At 39.2% G+C, this 26,398-nt stretch overlaps 1 protein-coding gene across 1 annotated transcript in view; it reads right to left on the bottom strand.

Annotated features, from left to right (window-relative positions):
* The window catches only part of COPB2 (COPI coat complex subunit beta 2), a 34,530-nt gene extending 18,907 nt beyond the window's left edge, over window positions 1-15,623 (bottom strand). Inside the window, exons 1-7 of the mRNA XM_068981189.1 lie at window positions 15,541-15,623; window positions 10,278-10,415; window positions 4,645-4,731; window positions 4,315-4,441; window positions 3,243-3,391; window positions 1,143-1,289; window positions 210-309 (exon numbers count right to left, since the gene is read on the bottom strand). Coding sequence (XP_068837290.1) covers window positions 210-309; window positions 1,143-1,289; window positions 3,243-3,391; window positions 4,315-4,441; window positions 4,645-4,731; window positions 10,278-10,415; window positions 15,541-15,543 — 751 coding nt within the window. The 5' untranslated portion in view covers window positions 15,544-15,623. The remainder of the gene's footprint in view (window positions 1-209; window positions 310-1,142; window positions 1,290-3,242; window positions 3,392-4,314; window positions 4,442-4,644; window positions 4,732-10,277; window positions 10,416-15,540) is intronic.
* Between the last annotated feature and the right edge of the window lie 10,775 nt (window positions 15,624-26,398).

The following is a 26,398-nucleotide window of genomic DNA, read 5'->3' as shown; positions in this document are numbered from 1 at the left end:
CTAACAGAGTCAAAACACATCAGAATCATGATGATGATAATGATAATAACAATGTCCTTGTACTCTTTTATAGCTTAAGTAATCTACTCTAATAAAAAATATCAAAATCTTTTGAAACTTCCAATGAAAATGCACGGCACTAAGCTGGCTTAAATATCCAGTCAGCAATGAATGATAAACATAGGAATAAATATACATTTCTAACTTACCATCTTCTGAACCTGTGATGATGATTGGCAGCTCAGGATGAAAACTGGCACAAGACACATTTTGGGCATGTCCCTCCAGTGTCTGTACACAAGTTTTATTCTATAGTCAATACACAGAAAACACTCTTATTAGTGGAAAACAATAACTCATCCTTAATTTTCCCAGAGCACAGATACACAATCAATGATAATGGTTGTAACAATCTGAACAATATTCAATACAGAGATTTTTGAAAGAGAATCATCTTACTGTGCACATGTTTTCTCACTGTTTGTTAGTACAGGCAAAAGTAACTATCATATTTAAAGAAGAAAACACACACCCCCTGAAAGAGCTGGTTTTCATCTAAGTATCAGTGCCCCAATTTCCTAAAATGTCTTTAATGTTTTTATTCTGCATTTAAACACAGATTTGAGTATCTCACTATAAGTGGTTTTCTAGGCCTCATTTTATTAACTATTCATGGTTATTTTGATGTGAGAAACAAAAAAATAAAAATTTAAAATCTTGGAGATAAAAAGTATAGTAACAATAGTTCATAATCAGGTTTACAAGAGTCTATGTGGCAAAATGATAGCACTATTGTGATATCTGACATTAGTCACTAGTGTGCTAGTTTTGAAATACAAATGAAGTCTGCCAATGAGGATACTAAAGGATGTAAGAATTCATTTTAATTAAAACCTTGAAATTTCTCATTTCTAGTAGTAAATGAAAAATAAACATGATGGCATTTTATTTTTAAAATCTTAATAAGCGTTTGTTGTTATTTTCATGGGGAATTCTGAGACCACAGTTTAGGTGCAATTCCTGATGTCTTAACTTATTATTATGCTCAAAACAGAGTTCAACAACCCAAGTCTGAACTGTCCTGTAAGAAAGAGTGAGAAGTATATTTAACATAAGGCAAGTAAGCTATGAAAAAACTGTACCTGATAGTCCCATATTTTCACAAGACGGTCATCTGCTCCTGAGATGAGGTATGGCTTGTCACCACCACTGTAGTAATCAATGCAATTCACACCTTTCTCATGTCCCTCCAGAGTGAAGTTTGGTGACGATGAGCCCAGCTGCCACACCTTCAGAGAGCAACAGCATCTGCCAGTCAACATGGGGCCTTCATTTCAGAAGGCAGCTCCACCACACCCCTGACAGGTCAAAGAAATGCCAAAGCCCAGGGGAGAAGCTGAAGAATGCTCATTTTTTTCACCCACTTGTTTGGGTTCTTTCTCACTTTACTTGAATTTCCAGGGAGCAGAATCACTATGGCATTCTCTGAAATGCCAATTCCAGCCTTTATCCTTAGAGATTATGATTCAGTGGAACTACAGTGAAGTTCAGGAATCTAGATTTTCAACAGACACCCCAGGTGTCTTGACTTTGAGAAACACTACTCTATGGGTAGGAAATGATGTTATGAGAGAGTTATTAATAACACAAAGCTAATGAAAATGGACTTAATAAGATGTATTAAGAGGAAAAAAATTACTGCTTTAATCAAAAAATTTAAAGTATGAAAAAGCAGTCATATATTACTACAGCACTGCTATTGAGCTTTGGAGAAGGAAATGGCATCCCACTCCAGTGTTCTTGCCTGGAGAATCCCAGGGACGGGGGAGCCTGGAGGGCTGCTATCTGTGGGGTCGCACAGAGTTGGACACGACTGAAGTGACTTAACAGCAGCAGCTATTGAGCTTTATCTTTACAAATATTTATTTTGTATGACTACTACATGGGAGGTCCTGTGGGGAGTATAAAAATATGTAAACAAACTTTACTAGAGCCAAAGGTAAGACAATTTTGTCCTCAAGCTATATCTAATTTAGTGAAGAAACTTCTAAACTAATTTCAAAGTTTTCAACGTTATGTCAAAAACAAGGATAATTCAGTAAAAGAAAAAAAATAATAAAGTAAATCAAAGCCCTAAGATAGTCAACATGTACCATTTAATAGTAAGTTGTCAGATAAACAGAAGATAACATTTTATATAAGTCAAAGGAAAATTAATAAAAATGTTATTATAGATGTAAGCCTATTCATGTAACCAAAGTTAAATCTATGCATATAGAAATATTTTAAGTACTACAGTGGGAAAAGGAATATATTTTCAGTCACTGCAACATGTATTAAGCATCTAATACAGACAGGGCACTGTGCTGCTTGCTAATGTGTGTCTGCTTGTGGGAGGAGGGTAACATATGGTTCCTGCCCCAAACATCAACATTTCGGGAATAAAGATTTCCCATTATTATTCAACAGGAAGGCCATAATAGAGACCCCCCAAAATGGAAGGAATGGGATGAGAATGGCTCTGTCTAGGGGTGAAATGGATGGCTGAAGGGAGCTTCTCAGAGTAAATAACTGCTAAGCCTTGAAAGATGAGTAATTCTCCAGAGGAAAAGAAATCAATAAGGGAGAATAAAGAATACTGTAGGCAGAGGGACCAGCTGAATGAGGTAAGGTTCTGTGAACATTCACGGCTTCTCGAGAAAATGGTGAGGAGACCAGGTTTACAGGAGATGTCTCGTAACATTAGCTAAGGTTGGTCTTGCAAACCCTTATATTCCATATCAAGGCATCTGGACTTTACCCTTAGATTGGGAACTGACAAGATGGAACCCACGTTTTAGAAAGATAACTGGCAGTGGTATGGAGAAATGGAGTAAGAAAAAGAGAATGGAGGTAAATGAAATAGATTAATAATCTGCAGAAGGCAACAGCAAATACACTAACAAAGAGGAAAACGGCGACCTAGAGAAGACACAGGCATTTTCTTATTCTGGGTTTGCAGAGGTTTAAAACTCTTACTATATATTGCTTCCACATGGAGAAACACCCCTCCATTAAGAGCATTGAGTTGCCACACCATTTTTCTAAACAGAATATGCCCTTCTGAATCAAAATAAGAAGTCCTATTTTGCTTCAAAATGAGCTTTTGAGAGAAACTTCTCAGATAGGAAGCCAGCAGTAAAATACCTAACACAATTATATTCACCAACAAGCATAACTGACACAAACAATGGGCACCTTACCTTGATTGTCCTGTCCAAAGAAGCACTGGCAAACTGGTTGTTATCTTTAGGGTTTATCACAATCTGCATTACATAATGGGTGTGTCCTTCAAACACTTGTGAGCAAGACCATTTTTTATCCCAGTCCCAGAGTTTAATAAGCATGTCATCTAGATCAAAAGAAAGTCTCCACTTAGTTGCAATATCTATTTCTTTCATTCAGAACTAAGGTGCAGAATCTCTGTGCCTTTTTAAGGAAGAAAATCTAACACAAATCATATATTCCATGACTTACAGACACAGAATCAGAATTGAACAGATTTTTCAAAATGCTTATTCTAAGAATAATTTTAACTTTCTGAAGAATGGAGATAAAAGACATTACTAATAGCAAATATACAAATTTCATGGAAGAAATTTAAAACAGACTCGATGGGTTTTACAGAATGATAAAAGAATAACACAAGTTTAATTAGAGTCTAAGTATGACTGAATAATGATGACAATAACTATTTCAAAAACAAGCATTTCTCTTTTAATCAGTTCAGTTGCTTAGTCATGTCTGGCTCTTTTCGACCCCATGGACTGCAGCACACCAGGCTTCAACTGGTTAAAAAAAGTTCTGAATTACTTCTCAATTTCTAACTTAAAAATGTTTCAAAGAGCTATTACCAATTCAGTGCAACTTGTTTTAACTGCCTTCCAAAAAGCTCCACTGCTGTATACATAATACCAAGGTGCAAACTAATCTGAATATAAAGATAAAACTGACTAGAGTATATGGCAATCTGCCAAAAACTCACTCACTCAGCACATAAATTAGCTTTCTGTTCAGCAGATGTTCCAGCATCTAGACCTTCAGGTCTTCCCTGACAGGAACTGGAGCAACTGCTACACAAATCCTAAGTAGAGCTTATATTCATTAAAATACAAAAGCAAGCAGCACTGATAGCACATTAATGGATTTAAATAGTTTAAAGGCTGCTTGGAATCAGAACTCTACTTGTAACAGCAGTAAATGAATTGCATGTCTCACTAAATGAAAATGAATTACTCAAAGAGACCTACATGACCAAAAGGGGTCATCTCTTACCACTGCTGGTTAGAATGAAAGGCTGGGTTGGATGAACAGCAATACAGCGAATGTAGTCTGAATGTGCCTCAAACATATGAACTCTCTCCAGAGTGTTGTAATTGAATACTCTAATCTGCATGTCATCCTAGAAATGAAAATTTAAAAACCATCATTACTCTTATGAAGTAAATTGCACAAAAAAATATACTACAGGCTCAAGGTATAAAGTCCAGGGTTCAAAACACTGCACTCATTAACAAAAGAAAGCAAGAATCAAAAATCTGCAACTCATTTAGGTAATCACTGACCAATTCATAAATGGGATTAGAAATTCACATGCTTACTTACCGCTCCTGTTACAACCCAATTCTTCCTTGCAACAAACTTTGCAGCTCGGACAGGAAGATCACATACTTCAAATGTTTTCACCAGTGTCTTAAAAATGTAACAAGAACATACCACTTTGAGTTATGAAAAAACAACTGAAAAATCTATTCTGTTATATTTAAAACATCCAATTATTTAGATTACTTCTAATCTTAAAAATATTCTCTAGCTAAAATATAAAAGCAGTCGAATGGAAAACATTGACCAATCATCTTTTCTTTAACAGATTCAAACCTAAAATACTTATAAAAGAAAAAAGAAAGCAAATATCCACAAGATGAAGTTCCCCATCCTCTGTGCTCCAGTCCTTCCCTACTTCTCTAGCCCCATCCTCAGCTACTCTCAGCCTTACCTTTGCTCCCATTCCCTCCACCTGAAAACCCACCCAAAGAACGTTATACTCCACTTTCACAACATAGCACTTTCGTAATTATATGCTTAATGTCAGTCTTTCCTGCTAAGCCCCCTGAGGGTGGGAATCTTATTCACCACTGTATACCTAGAGCCTAAGAACAGCGGATGAAAAACCACCCATGTGTAATAAGTATTTATTGAATGAATTAGCTCTTAGTTTTCTTCTTTTAAAAATTAAACCCATAAACTCATAAAATAAACTTATAAACAATATACAATTCTTTTGTATACTTCAGCAAGATACTTCCATACAGAAACTGTTTCTTTTTAGTGATGAACTAAGTGATTCCTAATTCTTCACAGTGATTAAGATGTCCTTTAAAGCTGCTCAGAATAGAGTTATATACACAGGATAGAAAGCTGCTCAGAAAAGAATTATACACACAGGATAAAGGTGGAAAACTAGAAGACTGTGCCAGAAAGAACAGCAATGAATACATTTCTTTGTCCTCCCACGTTGATACTTTGTTCTTTAAAATTCTGAAAGTCAAACTATCCCTTTTAAAAAATTATTTCATTCTTTTTATATATAATTTATTTTTTGGCTGTTCTGGGTCTTCACTGCTGCACAGGTTTTTCTCTAGTTGTGGAGAGTGGGGGCTCTTCTCTAGTTGTTGTGCATGGGCTCTCATTGTAGCAGCCTTTCTTAAAGCAGAGCACAGGCTCAAGGGTGCACATGCTTCAGCAGTTGTGGAACGTGGGCTCAGTTGTTGCGGCTTCTAGGCTATGGAGCACAGAGTCAATAGCTGTGGTGCACGGGCTTAGCTGCTCTGCGGTATGTGGGATCCTTCTGGATTGGGGATTGAATCCATGTCTCCTGCATTGACAGGTCGATTCTTTACCACTGAGCCACCAGGGAAGCCCCAAACTATCACTTTTCTAATCTATTTCTGTACTAGAGAATAGTGAAAGGAGCATATTATGATTGATTAACCATGTGTACCAAATTTAAAAATAGGAATTGGCTCTTAAGAACTGTTGAGCCCAATCTGGCTTCCTGAGCAAGATCTCAAAGATTCTTCAGAAAAGACTGAATAAGTGGGGGCATGAGCTCCAACCTGCACAATCATTACCAGCTGACTGTGATATAGACACACGTGAGCAGGCAGAACATGCAACCTACAAGATGACATGGTAATGCACAAAAGCTCTTACTTCAGTTCAGTCACTCAGTTGTGTCCAACACTTTGTGACCCCATGAACCAGAGCACACCAGGTCTCTCTGTCCATCACCAATTCCTGGAGTTTACCCAAACTCATGTCCATTGAGTTGGTGATGCCATCCAACCATCTCATCCTCTGTTGTCCCCTTCTCCTCCTGCCCTCAATCCTTCCCAGCATGAGGGTCTTTTCAAATGAGTCAACTCTTCACATCAGGTGGCCAAAGTATTGGAGTTTCAGCTTCAGCATCAGTCCTTCCAACGAATATTCAGGACTGATTTCTTTTAGGATTGACTGGTTTGATCTTAGAGTCCAAGGGACTCTCAAGAGTCTTCTCCAATAGCACAGTTCAAAAGCATCAGTTCTTTGGTGCTCAGTTTTCTTTATGGTCCACCCTCACATCCATACACGACCACTGGAAAAACTATAGCCTTGACTAGATGGACCTTTGTTGACAAAGTAATGTCTCTACTTCCTAATATGCTATCTAGGTTGGTCATAACTTTCCTTCCAAGGAGTAAGCGTCTTTTAATTTCATGGCTGCAGTCACCATCTGCAGTGATTTTGGAGCCCAGAAAAATAAAGTCAGCCACTGTTTCCCCATCTATTTGCCATGAAGTGATGGGACCGGATGCCATGATCTTCGTTTTCTGAATGTTGAGCTTTAAGCCAACTTTTTCACTCTCCTCTTTCACTTTCATCAAGAGGCTCTTTAATTCTTCACTTTCTGCCATAAGGGTGGTGTCATCTGCATATCTGAGGTTATTGATATTTCTCCTGGCAATCCTGATTTCGTCTTGTGCTTCATCCAGCCCAGCGTTTCTCATGATGTACTCTGCATATAAGTTAAATAAGAAGGGTGGCAATCTACAGCCTTGACGTACACCTTTTCCTATTTGGAACCAGTCTGTTGTTCATGTCCAGTTCTAACTGTTGCTTTCTGCCCTGCATACAGGTTTCTCAAGAGGCAGGTTAGGTGGTCTGGTATTCCCATCTCTTTCAGAATTTTCCACAGTTTATTGTGATCCACACAGTCAAAGGCTTTGGCATAGTCAATAAAGCAGAAATAGATGTTTTTCTGGAACTCTCTTGCTTTTTCGATGACCCAGAAGATGTCGACAATTTGTTCTCTGTTCCTCTGCCTTTTCTAAAACCAGGTTGAACATCTGGAAGTTCACGGTTCACATATTGCTGAAACCTGGCTTGGAGAATTTTAAGCATTACTTTACTAACCTGTGAGATGAGTGCAATTGTGTGGTAGTTTGAGCATTCTTTGGCATTCCCTTTCTTTGGGATTGGAATGAAAACTGACCTTTTCCAGTCCTGTGGCCACTGCTGAGTTTTCCATATTTGCTGACATATTGAGAGCAGCACTTTCACAGCATCATCTTTCAGGATTTGAAATAGCTCAACTGGAATTCCATCACCTCCACTAGCTTTGTCATACTGATGCTTCCTAAGGCCCACTTGACTTCACATACCAGGATGTCTGGCTCTAGGTGAGTGAATACACCATTGTGATTATCTGGGTCGTGAAGTTCTTTTTTGTATAGTTCTTCTGTGTATTCTTGCCACCTCTTCTTAATATCTTCTGCTTCTGTTAGGTCCATACAATGTCTGTGCTTTACTGAGCCCATCTTTGCATGAAATGTTCCCTTGGTATCTCTAATTTTTTTTGAAGAGATCGCTAGCCTTTCCCATTCTATTGTTTTCCTTTATTTCTTTGCACTGATTGCTGAGGATGGCTTTCTCATCTCTCCTTGCTATTCTTTGGAACTCTGCATTCAAATTGGTATATCTTTCCTTTTCTCTTTTGCCTGTCACTTCTCTTCTTTTCACAGCTATTTGTAAGGCCTCTTAATGAGGCAACAAACTCAGGGATCTGCTGAGCAGTAAAAAATGAAGCAGCCACAGCACTAACAGTCATGGTTCAGGCCTACATTGAGTGCTGTTGCTGATACAAATGACCTAAGGGATGGTGTTCCTACTCCAGAAGCTAAACAAGATAAAGAGGATGAAATACTACACACTCAACATATAAATCACCAATGAGAAGTAAGTAAATAAAGAAATACTTGTATCGTGCCTGACAGGTTTCATACACAATTTTATCTAATTTGACTTAATCATTCTGACAATCCTGTGAAGTAGAAAGGCAACATATCATTTTCATTTAGGTAAGTAAATCAAGCCTCAACATGGTTAAGTCTTGCCCACATCATTTAATTAGCAGGATGGCTTCAAATTCTAACATACTTATTTTTTAACTGCTGCACCCATCACTGCAAAGAGTATATAATTCCTCATTTGAAATTCAAGAACATTTTAATTTATTCCCTAAAACCTTTTCGGCTCTCTCAAGCATCTTGCTCTCCATATACACGAGTGCCAAGTAACTTCTGTTGGTGATAAAGGAAGAAAAGCAGGGAGATCCAAAACAAATCAACCATTCAACAAGACTTACTGAATATCTACTGTGAGCCTGACTGTCAGGTGCCCACTTGAAATAACAATGGGAAGTAACACTAGGAAAATCCCACTTGAAATAACAATGGGAAGTAACACTAGGAAAATCACTAGGGGATTTTCTTCAGAAACCTGAAGGGTTTCCTTCAGAACCTTCTTTTCTTGAAGGAAAGAAGGAAATTTTAAAAATTACCAATGAGATGAATTATGAAGGGGGAAGCAGATGGCCCTGCAGAAGGGCACAAAAACAAAGATGAAGCAAAGTAGATGACCTGAATCAAGCAGTTACATTATAGTAAAAATAAGGGAAGTACACCTGGGCTTTAGAGCACACCTCTCACCACATAGTGAGAGGAAGGAGAGTGAGAGATGGTGAAATGGAGCTGACAGAGGGAACCTCTAGGAAGCATGGCGGGGGTGGGGGAGGCACCAATATATCTGTTAAGCACCAAATCAGAAAGATTTTAAACATTTGGATAGAATAGATCCTCTACCCCACCAAAAGCAGTATGCAAACATCCTTTTTACACCAAGGCAAAAGGAATTCATAAGATTTGAAATTGCAGAGGACAGAAATTCTGAATTAGTGATATACTGATAAATGGAAAGTTTATTATTCAGTAGTTCAACACATAGTTACTGAGCACTTATTGTGTGTCAGGTACCGTCACAGGCACTGGGATAGAGCAGAAACCAAAATGTTAATGTGAATAAAATATCACTGGTGGGGTCCTGGCTGAATGTGCAGTCCTTACTGTTTCATTAGAATGATATAAACTGAAAGGGTGGTTTAAGTTTACTTTTGAACTTGGTTCCTCCTAAGGCCTATTTTTGCCATCTTAAACCCCTCAAATGTGAATTTTATCTGGATTTTAAAAACTTAACCTTGGATGTTGGGGATAATTACTGTATAAATAGACACAAAAGTGTACAGCATAGTGCTGACTATATGTTCTAGACGTTGAAAGAAAAAGATTAAGGATGGCCAAAAAAGACTGGAAAAGATAAACTAAGTTGAAATATATATTACTTACACAGAGGAAAGCATTTAAGACAGATAATCTGTAAAAGACATATTTCTACATGTAATGAAAAGCTGACTGCAAACACCTCTCTGTTATTGTCTATAATCTGTATGGCTGCCTGAAAGTTATCTGCACCATGCACTATATTAAGCATGTGGGGGAAAATTAGTAAAAGTAAAAATCTCATTTTGAAGATTTTTAGAATACTCACTGAATGGAAAATTAAGTACCATTAAATACTATTATCTAGAGCAAGTGATCTTATATTGGTCAGTTTCTTCAAAGAAGAGCTAATACTACCTACATGAGAACTTAATACTTCAATATTGGGTACAATGAGCCCAGACAGCTCTATCTTCATAAATGTTAGCTTATCTTTATTAAAAATACTTTGTACCAATTTATTTGGAAAAGCAGTATATATATATATATATATATATATATACACACACACACACTACCATTTATCCTCTTTCATTATAAACAGTCTAAGACAGTATTTCTAATAAAGTCCTTAAAAATTTCTACCTGTGTTTCATGATTCCAAACGCACACGCTACCATTATAAAGACTGGCCAGCATCCATGGCTCTGTAGGATGCAAATCCACACTCTTAACTCGATCAGATCGAGCAGTAAGTTTTCTCTTGATATCAAGTCGCAGAGGCTAAGGACAAACAACATGAAAAACAAGCAAACAAAATGTTATATTGCTACGTCAAATGAAACATGTTTGCGATCTTAAGTAAAAACAGTGCATTAACATGCCTACAAAACAATTCAGTTTTTACTTTGCGAAACTGCAGCCACAGTTTAAAGTCTAAAGCATCTACTTATTCACTCATACATATAAAAAATATGAGTATTTTAAAAACTTCAACTTACAGCAGCACTTGTCAATCTTTTTGGTTTACAGACACTTTTATAGCATTAATTTTTGAGGACTTAAAAAGCTTCTGTTTACGTGAAGGGTGAAAGGTGAAAGGGTTAGTTGCTCAGTTGTGTCCAACTCTTTTACGACCCCATGGACTGTAGCCCGCCAGGCTCCTCTGTCCATGGAATTCTCCAGGCAAGAATACTGGAGTCGATTGCCATTCCCTTCTCCAGAAGATCTTCCCAATTCAAGGACTGAACCCGAGTCTCCTGTATTGCAGGCAGATTCTTTACCATTTGAGCCACCTTATTTATGTAGATTATATTTATTAATATTTATCATGTTAAAAATTAAAACTGAGACAACTTTATTCATGTATTAATTCATTTTCAAAAACAAACTAAACCTATTCACGTTAACTTAAATAAAATAACTACAGCTTTGAAAGAAATTTAGTGATAAGAGTAGCAATGTTTACAGTTTTGCAGAACTCTTTAAATTCTGACATAACAGAAGACAGTTCATTTCTTGTATCTACTTCGGCCCTCAATATGTTGTGATGTTGTTTTGGTTGACATATGAGAAAAAAAAGAAACAAACCTGGCTCATAGATACAGAGAACAATAGATTGGAAGCTCCAGAGGTGGAGTGTAGAAGAGGGAGAAATAGGTAGAGGGGGTCAAAAGGTACAAATTTCCAGTTATAAAGTAAATCATGGAGATGTAATGTACAGCAAAGCAGTTAATACAGTGCTGCATATTTGACAGTTGCTAAGAGAGTAGATCTTAATTCTCATTACAAGAAAAAAACACAAAAACACACAATTTTGTAACTATGTATGGTGACAAATGTTAACTGGACTTACTGTGGTGATTGTTTTATTATATATAAATATCAAATCATTATATTAGACACCTAAAACTAATATAATGTCAATTATACTTTTACTATTTTTTAAAATTGAGTTCTTCAGAGAATAGTAGATTTATTTTGGCAATAGTGTTATTAATAGTAAATGCTAGACAATGTAATGTGGGATGATTAAGGGCCATGTCCATGAAGGGCTCTGGAGTCAAATGGGAATGTTTATAGTATTTTAATGGATTTAAGTTATAATAACCAAATGGAAATTAGGAGAATTTTGAACCAAAGCTAAAATACTCTCTCTTGTCATAAATACTAATAGTTTAAAACAGCATTTTTCAACCTGGATTTGTCATCCAAACCACAGGAAAAAAAATGATCTGAATAACTATTTTCTCAGTTCTTCCAAGGATGGCTTTTTAGGAGAAAAGTTAGTTCATTATACACACTGATGGCTTATGGCAGTAGTCTCAGTTCTCTCCTGGAAGCAGATATGAAGAAGACTGATTTAAAACATGTTTCTCCTTCAGCAGGTTTTAAACACAACCTAAGAGTTTACTTGGCAACTTGAGTTACCATCAAATTTTTATTTTTGCTATCTTCCATGATGTTCATGAATGGAAGAGAAATTTAACATTACTTTTCTACACAATGAAGCCTGCTCAATGATTTCAGCAGAGGTAATTTCCTGAGACAAAGCAAAAGACCTCACAAGGCTCTTATTTATTGTTTTGGACATCTATCAAATCTGGGTCACTGACTACTTCGAACCTGGTTCTCACTTCTATAAATGCCTCCCCTTCTGGCAACAACCTCCACCTCTTACTTTCCTTTAAAAGATCTAAGTTCTCTGGCTCTTCACAATCGCCGCAAAAATATCTTCTCCATCTCAAACTTTCTACTTTCAAACCATTATCTTCACATTCCTTCCTGAAGCAGGACTTTTCACTTCATCTATTTCTGAATCTTGCCCCATTAATTACCTTCATAAATATTAACTTTTTTTCTGGTCTCTCCATAGTTAGCAGACACGATGTGTCTATTATATGCCAGGAATCATGGTGGGAGTTTAACATAAGCCAGCATATCTCATACTTTTTCTCCAGCAAATGAGGAAATTGTACACTTTTAAACTATGCATATTTTACCATCAAAAAATGTCTTAAATGATTGATTACTGAGTAAAAGGGAAGGTGGCCCAAGGTACAAAGCAACACCAGTATAACAACATGCCCCTAATGCACAATCTCAGTTTTTAAAAGCACAGCCAAGGGCTCTTGCTGTATTTCTCCCAATATTTTAGTGCCTACTTTGAATGAGACATCGTACTAGGGACTGTGGAATACCAAGATGAATAAGGTACTCATAAAAGTGAGTGAAAGTGGCTCAGTCATGTCTGACTCTTTGTGACCCCATGGACTATTCAGTCCATGGAACTCTCCAGGCCAGAATACTGGAGTGGGTAGCCTTTCCCTTCTCCAGAGAATCTTTCCAACCCAGGGATCAAACCCAGGTCTCCAGCATTGCAGGCGGCTTCTTTACCAGCTGAACCACAAGGCAAGCCCAAGAATACTGGAGTGGGTGAAAATCAAAGTGAAGTTACTCGGTTGTGTCCGACTCTTTGCAACCCCAAGGACTGTAGCCCACCAGGCTTCTCCATCCATGGAGTTTTCCACTGGAGTGGGTAGCCTTTCCCTTACTCCAGGGGATCTTCCCAACCGAGGAATCGAACTGGGATCTCCTGCATTGCAGGCTGATTCTTTACCAACTGAGCTATCAGGGAAGATACTCATACTGCAGGCTTAACTCTAAACATCTCCTTGTATCTCCCCAAGGCTGAAGGCATTTGGGACTTAGCTTAAATGTTACTGCCATCATATAATCTTTTGGATTACCCTACCAGAAGTATCCTTTCCTACAGGATCCTACAGAATTTAACATTTAATATTTGTGCACACGTCTCTTTTTGGTTTCTAGAGTAGATGCTCCTTAAGAGCTCATTCATGTGCAATATTCAGCACTTTATATATCTGGGTATGGCGGGCTTCCGTGGTGGCTCAGCACTTAAGAATTTGCCTGCCAATACAGGAGACATGGGTTCAATCCCTGAACTGAGAAGATCCCCTGGAGAAGGAAATGGCAATTAACTCCAGAATTCTTGCCTGGAAAATCCCATGGAGACAGGAGCCTCGGTGTGTCCGTGGGGTCACGTGACTGAGTGACTAAAGAACAAAAAAGAGGTTTAAGAACAGAAAGGATAATCAAGATCTAAAGAATCATGATGGACTCAAGCTTCAGTTCCATCACTCATCTCAAATGCATGACAGTGGGCAAGTTTACTTAACTTTCCTCAGGTTTGATGTACATAAAACTATTGACTATTATCTATCCCTTAGTGTAATGAGAATTAAATTCACTATTAAGCAGTAAGAACAGTGCCTTGCCTATTTTAACCACTCCATGAACATTTATAACTCACTCTCCCACCTGCTATGAGAATTAGGAAGCAAATGTTTAGCCAAATCCATGGCACACAGTAAACACTCTATGGTAAATGAGTGAACAAATTTACATTTAAAATCTTGTGTAAAAGATTTTAAGATTTTAAATGTGTTAAAGAATTAAATATTTAATTATAAAAATACTCTTAAAAATCTCAAAGAAAACTAAATTAGGCAGATGCAAGGGGCTGTTTCCAAAAATGTCCATTTTGAAAACCAAAGCACACTCCAGAGCAGGTCCTTGGTAATACAAGATAGTAGGACTTAAGTTTTGTTCTGGGGCTCTTAACCTGGGGACCCAAGAAAGCTCATGAATGAGTATTGGTGGGTGAGAGTATCTGTGAGTGAGCCCATTAAATTTTTATGCAATGTTGTGTTTCTCTATGCATTTTTATGGAAATATTCCTAACATTCACAAGTTTCCCCAGGGAATCAACTTCTGTTGCAGTTAAAACTCTGTAGCAATTAGCCTTAAACTCCCAGCCCCCCCCCCCACTTTTAACTGCAAAGTGAGGGACCTGGACTTATTAATCCCTAAGGTCTTCAAGCTCCAAAATCTCTGAACCTGTGCTGCCTAACAAGTTAAAAAAAAAGGCAAGAAAATGTTTAAATACAAAATACACAATCTCTTACATGCTTTTGGAAAGAAATTCTCACACTATCGCACTGTTTTTCTTACTATTAAAACTTAAGTGCAAAAATATTTTAGCGCATATTTGGGGGTGATAATAAAAAAATGGTGTGATGATTTGTCTTTTGTCAAAAATGCTGTGTGACTGTCATTCTTCAGTTCAGTCGCTCAGTCGTCTCCGACTCTTTGCAACCCCATGGACTGTTCATCACCAACTTCCGTTTACTCAAACTCATGTCCATTGAGTCGGTGATGCCATCCAACCATCTCATCCTCTGTTGCTCTCTTCTCCTGCCTTCAATCTTTCCCAGCATCAGGATCTTTTCAGGGTCATTCTTCAGTCACTATATTTGCAAATGCAGACAAGCACGCCAACCAGTTTTATAAAATACGTCCCAACTCTTCGCTTCTCGCTTGACACTTAAGCTGGGGTTCCAAAGCATCTGAAATTCCTCTTTTGACTCTATAGGATCCATTCACATTTCGAAAAGCGGGGGGATGGGGGCGCCTGCCTGTTTAAGTTCGTAGTTTGCGGCATACTATACCAAAACAAGCAGGAGAGTGCAAAATCAGCTGTCACAGTTTTAAAAGCACAATGAGGTAGTTTCATCAAAACCTTCTACAGAATTCAACATTTTCGGCTTCCTATATTTCCCTACACTAAGGACCCCACTGCGGACCGCAGAAACTCTAGCAAACGCCGTAAGCACCGAAATTAGGGACCCTCCAGGCACTGTCTCCCCAAACGACCTGCCGCCTCTTCCCTTCCAGAATTCAAACTGGACCAGGACCCCTCAAGGCCTGAGGCGGTGGCTGCAGCGGGAACCCAGGCCGCGGACAACTGCGGGTCCCAGGCCAGGAGCCCCAAGAACTGGCCTTGGCCACATGGGGCCCCACTGCCTCCTGCAAGGCGTGTACTTACCATGGCTCCGTCGGTCCGAGCCCGGGCGCCCTCACTCGCTACAGACCAAGAAGTCCTGGAGAAACCCACCGACCCGCTGACCAGGCGACTGACTGACGTGGAACTTCCGGGAGGAGTTCTCGCGATAGTAAAGACCAGAGTGAGCGCCTGCGCAAAGTCGGCGCTGGGCTGGTTTTCTAAGCCACGCCCCAATTTCCTAGGCAACAGGGCCTCCAAACTGCCCCAAGCAGACCTGGCACCTCCGGAGAAGGCGAGGTGTGGCCTCCAGAATCGTTTGCAGTGCCCTGGGGCAGCTGAGAGTGGAGTAGAAACAAACCGAGAGTTAAAAACGATAAGAAAAAGCGAAATGCTACTTTCGAGTGCTAACGGCCGGAGAAACTCCCCCACAGTGGAGTTGTGTCACGGGAGCTGAGAAGTGCTGTCAGAGGGAGAGGGCAGAGGAGAGAAGGGAAGATGAAGTGAGGCTCTCAGCCCACTTGTACCTTGGTCGGCCTGAGAATGAGGCCCATTGTAGTCCTTTCCCGGCCCTGCTTGGGGCACCGATTTCTGTTGGAAAGATGTGGGCGGCTTTCGGGGCTGAGCTTCATTCTTCTGAGATCGGAGGGCAGCGAAGAGTCTTCAGCTTTGGAGCTCCCCAGGAGATAGGAGTATCATCAGGGCCTGCAGGATCTCCTTTTGTTGAGCATCGACTGCATTGTTCGTTCATTTATAATTATATATAAATCTTCAGCTATGTGCCAGAATACTTTCCTCTCTAATTCTTCACATCAAATCTGAATTATCTCCATGTTACTGATGAGGAAGTCAGTTCAGTCTGTTCAGTTGCCCTGTCCTTTCCGACTCTGTGATCCCATGGACTGCTGCACAACAGGCTTCCCTGTCCATCACCTACTCCCGGAGCTTGCTCAAACTCATGTGCATCAAGTTGGTGATGCTGTCCAACCATCTCATCCTCAGTCATCCCCTTCTCCTGCCTTCTATCTTTTCCAGCATCAGAGTCTTTTCCAATGAGTCAGTCAGCTCTTCACATCAGGTGGCCAAAGAATTGGAGTTTCAGCTTCAGCATCAGTCCTTCCAATGAATATTCAGGACTGATTTCTTTTAGGATTGACTGGTTTGATCTTAGAGTCCAAGGGACTCTCAAGAGTCTTCTCCAACAGCACAGTTCAAAAGCATCAGTTCTTTGGTGCTCAGTTTTCTTTATGGTCCACCCTCACATCCATACACGACTAATAGAAAAACCATAGCTTTGACTAGACAGACATTTGTTGGCAAAGTAATGTCTCTGGTTTATAATGTGCTGTCTAGGTTGGTCATAGCATCTGCATGAAGCAGATGGCTAGAAAGAAAGGATGGTGCTAAAATCTGAAAATTTACTGAAATAGGAATTGGACTTTGATTCAGTAAGCAGTTGGTAACAAGCCAGAAAAGAAACATGTTTATGTATGCACTCTGTAAGATTTATCTTTCATTGCTGTGTGTGAAGAAATGGATTGGAACAGTGAGACAAGTTTGGAGGAAGTGGGTATGGAAATAATAGTAATATTGCATAGATTTCATTGAGTGCTTACTTTTGTAATTGAAATATGCACTTTGCATGCTACAATTTATATAGTAATACTAACATATAGTCATTATTTTCTTCAACTTATAGCTTCACAGGCAGATTCTTTACTGTCTGAGCCATCAGGGAACCCCAATAGATGAGATTGAAGTGAGTTAGCATGCCCTCCAGGGGATCTTCCCGGCCCAGGGATTGAACCCATTCTCTTATGTCTGGCAGGCAGTTCTTTACCACTAATGCTACCTGGGTAGCCCCCAATACATGAGACGATAAAGTCCAAATGGGTTAAATAATAAGCTCTGTGCCACACTGCTCAAGAGCTGCTGACATACTTGAGATCTGAACCCAAGTTTATTTCCAAAATGACTGCTCTTTCTACTGGACTATGAGTTTTTCCTTTTTCACTAAGAAGTTAGAATCAACAAGATACACAAATGATTTGACTTTGTTTTGAAGTTAAGGGATTGGGAGATATTCTAAAGCTAATATTTTGAATCTACTGAACCAAGAGGAATATCTTTAATTAGAGGAAGAAGTGTAGCCAGAAAATGACACAGAAAAGGCACAGTTAGAATAAGACAGCAAGAAAAACTGTATGCTACAGAAGGAAAGGGAGATAGAATATAATAGGGTGACTCATGGAGGAGCCTGGTGGGCTGCAGTCCATGGGGTCGCTAAGAGTCAGACATGACTGAGTGACTTCACTTTCGCTTTTCACTTTCATGCACTGGAGAAGGACATGGCAACCCACTCCAGTATTCTTGCCTGGAGAATCCCAGGGATGGAGGAGCCTGGTGGGCTGCCGTCTATGGGGTCGCACAGAGTCGGACGTGACTGAAGTGACTTAGCAGCAGCAGAATCATTTAGTGCATTAACAATAGTCTAGATGGCTTTAGAGAATTTAAGGAAACTTGGTTTGGGGGGGGAACTATTGTCAGTGAACTAAATGATTATGAGGACACTAGTAGCCTTAAAATTTTTTTTTCAGTCAAGTAATGCTAAGGGGAATAGGTTTGCAAAGGATTAAGAAATGATTGGATTATAAAGCAGTGAAAGTGGTGAGTATAAAATATTTTACCAAAAGTTTAGTCATGAAAAGACAAATGTTGATGTCTCACTGAAAGTGGATTGATTGTTCCTGTTTTTGGGGTGTAGTTGACATTAATTACCTTGTGATAACTACTCCGCACGAATGGAGTAAACCTTTACGGTATTGAGTAGGAGCTAGCAAGACAAATGTCAAGAAGTTATATGTAGGGCATTTTAAGTGGAAGGACTTGAGAGTTCGATTTTTCCAGAGAACTAAAAGTAGTTAAGCATGCTTGGACCAAAGAGTAAGAAGGGAGAGGATTGAGAAATGGGACTAGGAAGATAGATGAAGCTCAGGTCCTGAAAGTCCCTGACTGCCAGTGTAAGAAGTCAGGACTTTACCTTGAAGGCTCTAGGGAACCATTGAAGAATGTCAAGTAGGGTAATCTTCATGCTCTATTACTGATTCATCATTGCATGTCAGTTACTTTCCCTATTAAAGGAAATGTTAAGGTTCTCAGGTGGATTTCTTCATGAAGTGAATGAGAGTCTTGACCACATAATCACATACTAACCAGCAGGAGACTAAATTGAGTTGGAGAACCACTGAGTTGTCTTCTAAGAAGAATGAAACTTATGGTTGCCTGACACTAGAGGCAAAGTTTTGACTGATTGCAAAAGCATTGTTTGACTGCAGCGTGCTGTACACTTAGTATGATTACCTTCCAAAATTTTAAAACTTATTAAATTTACTCCATGCGAGCTTGTTGTGGGATTTGGGGTAGATGGAATGCTTTCTTTTGTTTACCTGAAAGCATAAATATCCAGATCATTAGTCATGTTTTGATACAAGTATAGCTTTACCTTCTTAAAAACTGCATTAACCTCATATCTTTCAGATTTCCCTGGTGGCTCAGATGGTAAAGTGTCTGCCTGCAATGTGGAAGACCTGGGTTTGATCCTTGGGTTGGGAAGATCCCCTGGAGAAGGAAATGGCAATCCACTCCAGTACTCTTGTCTAGAAAATCCCATGGACGGAGGAGCCTGGTAGGCTACAGTCCATGGGGTCGCAAAGAGTCGGACATGACTAAGTGAGTTCACTTTCCATTTTCACTTTCATATCTTTTTAATAAACATATTTAGAGGAGGCAGAGTTTAAAGTGAGCTTTGAATGAATAAAGGGGGTGATTTCATAGGTGGGAATTGCTAGACATTGAAAATATGGCAGCAGAGTTTTGGGAGTTTGTCATTTAGTGATCTGTACAGCTGTCCACACATTAGACTTTCTATCAGTTCTTCATATGTGGGGTGCTAAGACTACCCATGGTTAAGTCATGACCAGCAGGTTCTGGAGACTCTTTTAGGCTCAGGGTGGTCTTGTGTAATGAACTCTCTGGGTCTCAATTTTGTTACCTACAAAATACATTTATTTTGGAAAAATGAACTCTAAACTCCCTTTCTATTTAGTTTCTTTAGAATTTTAAGTCTGTGATTCTATATTCTTTTCAGATGAAATGGGTGAAGGGAGTGGGTGCAGGCTATATTAATAGACTTTTTTTTTTACTTCGGGTGCCAGTGAAGTAGATCTTTCTACATATTTTTTAGCATGCATTGCTCTTTTTTTTTTTTTTCAGGAAGTCACCTTAAGTCAGCAAATTTTTGTTGAAGCTTTATTATGCTTGGAACAATGCTGTATAAACTTGAGGATCCCCAGAGAACATGTTTTAACAACCAGTGTTTAACTTTCTTTCCAGAGGAAAGATTTTACAAAGCTTTATATAAGCAAATTGATCAGTTTAGAACAATTATGTTTCCATAAGAATTAGGTCCTTGTAAATGATAGTTCTGCTTATAAATAAATGAATAATAATGACAGATAGCCTGAATATCAGGCATATAGCAGCTACCTTTAAGTTAATTGAAAAAAAATTTAATGTAAAGGTGAAATATCTGGAGTGACAAGGCACTGCACAGTATAATTTCCATCAAATTGCCTTATTCCACTTACTTCTAAAGAATTTATCAGCTCAAGTTGATCTAAGGGCATTACTTAATTTGAATTCAAATGTAGTTCAAGCCCCAAGGTTTAAAAATGAAGTCCTTGGGCTCTGAACTCATGATATGTTTTTGTACCTGAAGATGATAATCCAAATCACATTGAGCTGCACTGTTACAGGACTTTGCAGTTGATGTCAAAGCAACTTCACATGGATAGTGCTTGATCCGTTCACTAAAATCCAAATAGAAGAAGAAAGTGTTTTCTTTGCTAAATATGCCCATACTTTGGTGCCTCTGACATTGGCAATGAATACATATATAACTATATCCTGAAAAGATTTACATATAAAGTGAATGTTAATTGAATCACATATATATATATATATATCCATTCATATATACAGACATATGTACATATAGAGGTAAAGTCAATATCTGAGGGAGATAGAAAAAAATTACAGATGTTTTTGGTTATTCATATTTTCTAACTTTTATGAATGTAAACTGTATAATAAAGAAAAGTTACTTTATGCAAATATAAAATGTAACAAAGGAGCTTGTCATATGAAGGAAGCTTAGTTTGAATCTGACTATAAAGCAAATAAACACCTCTTATTTTCTGCATGAATCTTGCTTTTCATTTTGTAAAGTCCATTTGAGTTGCAACAAAATGGTATAGTCATATTCAGGCAGTTGCCAAGGCAGAATATTCAACATCTGTCTGAGGGTTTTGAGAAAGGTTTTTTGCTAAGGTGTATTCTTCATAGACTACAGGGAAGCAGCTTTGTTGAAACGTTTGAAGTTGTGGGTGGGGGTGGGGCAAGGTGAGGCAGTGATCAGGAAGGAGAGGAAGAATGAGACCCACTAAGGAGCCTGGTGGAAGGGCTAAAAGGGTTATATTTAGCAGGTATGTATTAGGATGCCAACAAATGTATTAATATACCAATTATTAGATAGCTGCTACCTTGAATGTCTCCATCATCTTAGCTGAAGCTGATCAAGTGTCTCTCCTGGGTTTTTCCCTATCGTAGCCACTAAAGGAGTAACAACATACACCCCTGAACTTATGCAACAGCCAGCAGCTAGTCTGGTATTAGGCATCTCTTCTGATTGATGAGTGCTGATGCCTTAGTATTTTGAGTATCAACTCTGCCTATAAGGTAAGGATTTGAGGAATCAATGAAAGGAGAAAGCAGGTACTTTAAATTATAAGGTAAGCCTAGTTGGTCTTTGGCAGCCACTTCAAGCCTCTCAGGTATCCTCTCCTCCCTTTCCTACCAACTCTGTGTGCCATTACAGGGCCTTGTTCTATGACTTTCTCAAACAAAACTCATCATCTAGCCCATCATAATAAAGTGCAATCAATCAACACGGGTTTTTCAGGTCCCTCTCAGAGTGTCAACAATTTTATAGGGGACCACATTCTAGGGAAAGGGACCAAATTCATTTTTTTCTTTTCTTGCCAAATTCATTCATTTGTGGTTTTGTATAGAATTATAGGTTGAGCACTAATTTTCTTTGAGCACATTAAAGCAGTATTCCCTTTTCTGACTTGCTCTTAAAAGTCCATTGCCAGTTCCTTCTTTGAAGTTAATCTTTTTTTCTCTGGTTGTTTTAAGGTTTTCTCTATGTTTTGACTTTATGAAGTTTTAATATGAGCTGTTTAGGAATGGGTTTTATTTTTCTGGAATCTATTGAGTCTCTTAAATCTGAGAATAGGTATCTTTCATCAGTCCTGAAAAATTCTCAACTCCATCTGCTTTTTGCTCTTTTATATCTTCCTAGCATGCCAATGTTTTTACCAACCTTGTACTACATTTTCCATGGCTTCTACACACTTCTTTTGCCAGTGTGTATTTTTCCATTTTCTTCTCTCAGTCCTGCATTCTGTATAAGGAAGGTCCTCTGACCCCACCTTCCAGTTCTTCATTTCTCCCTCATAGTGTCACTATGTTGTAAATGTGATCGTTGAGTTTAAAATTTCAATTATTATCTTTATTTTTAGTTTGGTTCTTTTTTTTCAGATATAGTATGAAGTTTTCATAGTCTCTGAATAGTTATTCTCATGGTTATTATTTATTTCCATGAACATGGAAGCCTGGGTTTTAAAATCTGGCTTTAATAGAAGAAGTATGTGTGGATTTATTTCTTCTCTCTGTTGTTTTGCTGGTTCTTGTTTCCTTAATGCTTAGTCATCTTTGATTGGATAACTAGTCACTGCCTTTAAATTGTTGTTGTTTAGTCACTAAGTTGTATTCAACTCTTTTCCAATCCCATGGACTCTAGCCCACCAAGTTCCTCTGTCCATGTGATTTTCCAGGCAAGAATAGTTGGAGCAGGTTGCCATTTCCTTCTCTAGAGGATCTTTTCAACCCACGGATTGAAACCTCATCTCCAGTATTGGAAGGTAGGTTCTTTACTCGTGAGCCACCAGGCAAGCCCATCTTTAAATTATTTAGGGGGATATCTGAAGTCTAGTTTAGATGCATGCCCTTCAGAGAGGCTTTATTTGGTTTTGCCACGCACCTGATAGCAACTGAGATCTAGTCACACCAAATTCATGACTTAAATGCCTCTGTCCCACCCAGGTCAAGTGTACCCACAGTACAAATCCACAACAGGGTATTCTGTGGCTACCCTTTCTTGAAGACATTTTGTTCCTTTTCTTTTGAATTCTTTTGCCTTGCTTATAGCCATGGTTGGGTTTGCTGCAGTCCCCTGAGGTTGATGGGTAGGAGGAGGCAGATTTACATCTGGTTTATCCTCAATCTGTGTGTGTATTGATTTGGGGAAAGTGTCCTATAAGACTTCAGTTTCGGTGGGTCTCAGGCCATCTAGCCCATCTATGTGCCCATCTAGCTCCTACTGGTCACAGCAGTAATGGCAGATGATCTTAGGAGTTCTGATCATCCCATAGTCTTCCTTCCTACCATTTCCATAGAGGTTTTCATTCAGATATTGACCCAACGTTGTTTTTGTTTGCTTTTTTAAGTGGAGGATAATTGCTTAACAATGATACGTTGGTTTCTGCCGTGTAACAACGTGAATCAGCCATAAGTATACATATATCCCCTCTCTCTTGGTCCTGCCTCCCACCGCCCACCCCCATCCCACCCCTGTAGGTCATCACAGAGCACCAAGCTGACTTCCCTGTGTTTAACTTCCCACTAGCTGTCTATTTTACACATGGTTGTGGTACTATATACACGTCAATGCTACTCTCTATTTGTCCCATCCTATCTTTCCCCCGCTGTCCACACACATCTGTTCTCTACATCTGTATCTCTATTCCTGCCCTGCAGATAGGTTCATCAGTACCATTTTTCTAGATTCCATATGTATGCATTAATATATGGTATTTGTTCTTTTCTCATCAAGAGTTTTTATCTGAGTATACCAGCTTGCTATTAACAGAAACCAGAAGCCTTGAGCGGTTTTATAATTGGGTCTTAATAAAGGCATTTTGAGTATGAAAAACAATAATGGTGTAAGTCATTCTGATTTACAGTGGAGAGAAGAGATGTATGTTGAAGTGGCAAGGAGCACACACCAAATCTACTCTTTCAAAGGAGGTTGGAGAGCACCCTTTACAGTGCTTCTGAAAGTTGACCGCATCTCTAGTGCTGTGGCAGGATAACGTTTTGACATATTTGGCAAGAATTTCCCCCACATTCCTGCATGTGCTTCTTTTCTCCCTACATCTCTCAGCTTGACTCTCCAACAACTTCTGTTTAATCATCTGTCTCAGGTTCTCCTTCCATTCTCTCCAACACTGCTGCCTTCCTCACCTGGATCAGTATATGAGGGAAGGGTTCCCAGATTAGGATGGAATATTCTCCCAAAGGGAAAAGAGTGTATGTGTATGTACTTTTCATACAGTTTCAAGACTTCATGGAACCCATGTAAAAAGTTCAAGCACCAAGCCTACGATACAGACAATGCAAATTCGACAAGTATTTCTTGGTGACCTGTTCTGTGCTAAGAATCATGTAGAGTTCTAGATCTACATAGAAAAGATACCATCCCTATTCTAAAGGTCTTGAGTGTACTGTGGTAATAAAAACATTGTCCTCACAAACATAGCCAGGGTGAGCACTGTTTAAAGGGATTCTATACAGTTGTTTTGCCTGTGTTTTAAAGAAACCCAAACCCAGGAAGATTGGATGCATTATAAATCCAATTACAGGAGAAAGAGTAGGGGACTAGCTATAGATTTTAGTGACTTGTAGCCACAGGTGAATAAGTAAAGAACCAAGGACATAGTGCAGTGGTCACCTGACAGGTCCCAGCAGTGCTTACACAAGAGGCTCCACCCCTGTGCCCTAGGCATGGAAGGTCATGTTCCCATAGGGAGCTGGGACCAATGGCAGTGGTAAGAGGGCATCCATGTGACACCAATAAGAGATGCAAGCTACTCACAGCCCTTAAGAACCCTGGGTAAGGAGGAACATCAGTCTCGCATTTGGTGTTAGGGGAGAAGGCAGGAAGCCTAGAAATTTAACCACGTCTTTCAATAATCAGGATTACCATGACGAGGGTTCTTAACACAGCTTTAGAACATTTTCAGATCACCTCTCCTCCCTCTGTCTTATTCTCTGCCGTTCTTATTTGCAATTTGCTGAAAGGTTACTGTGCACAACAAAACCCTGAAGAGGATTCAACAGGGAGTTAAGATAGAGTGAGTTCTGTAGCCTGTGACTATGTAGCGAAACTGCATCCTACATCTAACTCTATACAAATTCAACTATTTGAGCGACCAGTGCAAGTTTGAGGCATGAAGCAGGGCACTCAAAGCCAGCGGTCTGGAACAACCCAGAGGGATGGGGTGGGGTGGGAGGTGGGAGGGGGTTTCAGGATGGAGGGACACATGTGCACCCGTGCCTGCTTTATGCTGACGTATGGCAAAAACCACCACAATACTGTAAAGTAACTATCCTTCAATTAAAATAAATAAACTAGTTTAAAAAAACACTTCACAACCACCAGGGTGGTTATAATAATAAAGGATAGATAATAACAAGTATTGGCAAGAATGTGGAGAAATTGGAACCCTCCTGCCATGTTGGTGGAAATGTAAAATTGTGCAATGTTTTGGAAAAGTCTAATGGTTCTTCAAAAGGTTAAATATAGAATTACCAAGTGACTAGCAACTCTACACCTAGTATATACCCTAGAGAAATAAAAACATAAAACAAACAAACAAAAAAGAAATAATGTTAACAGCATCTCTCTCCTCTCGGAAGGAACACACACTAGGAGTGAATCTGCTGTTCCTTCCAAACACCTCAGTTCCTTTATACTTCTCATGGTGAGAACCTGTTCCCTCTCTTGTGGGATTCTGGGGTTTAAAAACAGGTGAGTTTTCTGTCACTTGTCCTTAAATGTAACCGATCTTTCTCCTGTAGTTCTTAACTCAGAAACCAGTGATCAAAGTGGAAATGGCTGTTTTAGATTTATGGCAAGGTTGCATGTCGATCTCCAGCATGGCTACTTTTAAAGGATGTGTTGAAAGGTTATCTCGTCATGATTTTGTATAATATGCTGAATGAAGAATCCAAATCTTGCTTGCTAAGTACAAAACATCTCCCTTTTTACTGTTGAGAAAAAGCAATTTAGACAACTCACTAGCACATTTAGGTTGTTAAATGGATAGTTGGCCATGAAGAATTCAGTTTGACTATTTCAATTCAATGAGTTTTTATAGAAGACCCACTGTATGCAAGGCATCGCTAGGTGCTACTGGGGATATGGTGAAGATTCCCGCTATCCAATAGTGTTGACTGCCTGTGTCGAGCTCTGCAGAGAAGGTGAAAACCAAAGACAAAAGGAGGAGCGTGGGATACCAGCTCCCTTGGGAGACTGAGGAACTCTACTGGGAGGAGGGGACACTTAAGACTGGGACAGTTTTCAACTGATGGATAGTAACAACTGTTGGCCTTGTGTCACAGAGTTTGGTCCTTCAGCCAACAATCCTGAAAGCATCTCCATTTTATAGTTGAGAAATCTGGTGGTTACAAAGTTTAAATAACTTCTCAGGATCACAATATATGAAAGACATGGACCTCAAATCCACAGTTAGCATTGTTGTTTTGACTGCCTAATATATCCTTCGTATGTGGGGGACTTGCACACCCCCTGGCAGCTTGAACTCAAGCATGGCCCTGTGATCTCAGTACCAACTGTAAGGTGTTCCTGTCCAAGTTGCAGCTTGAGAGACTTGTCGGCTGGTGATAATTCACAGTGGAATCCAGCGGTGTAGAAGGTATG

This window comes from Capricornis sumatraensis, chromosome 1 (genome assembly GCF_032405125.1).
Source record: "Capricornis sumatraensis isolate serow.1 chromosome 1, serow.2, whole genome shotgun sequence".
Classification (NCBI taxonomy): Eukaryota; Metazoa; Chordata; class Mammalia; order Artiodactyla; family Bovidae; genus Capricornis; species Capricornis sumatraensis.
This window is presented reverse-complemented; position numbering and strand designations above follow the sequence as displayed.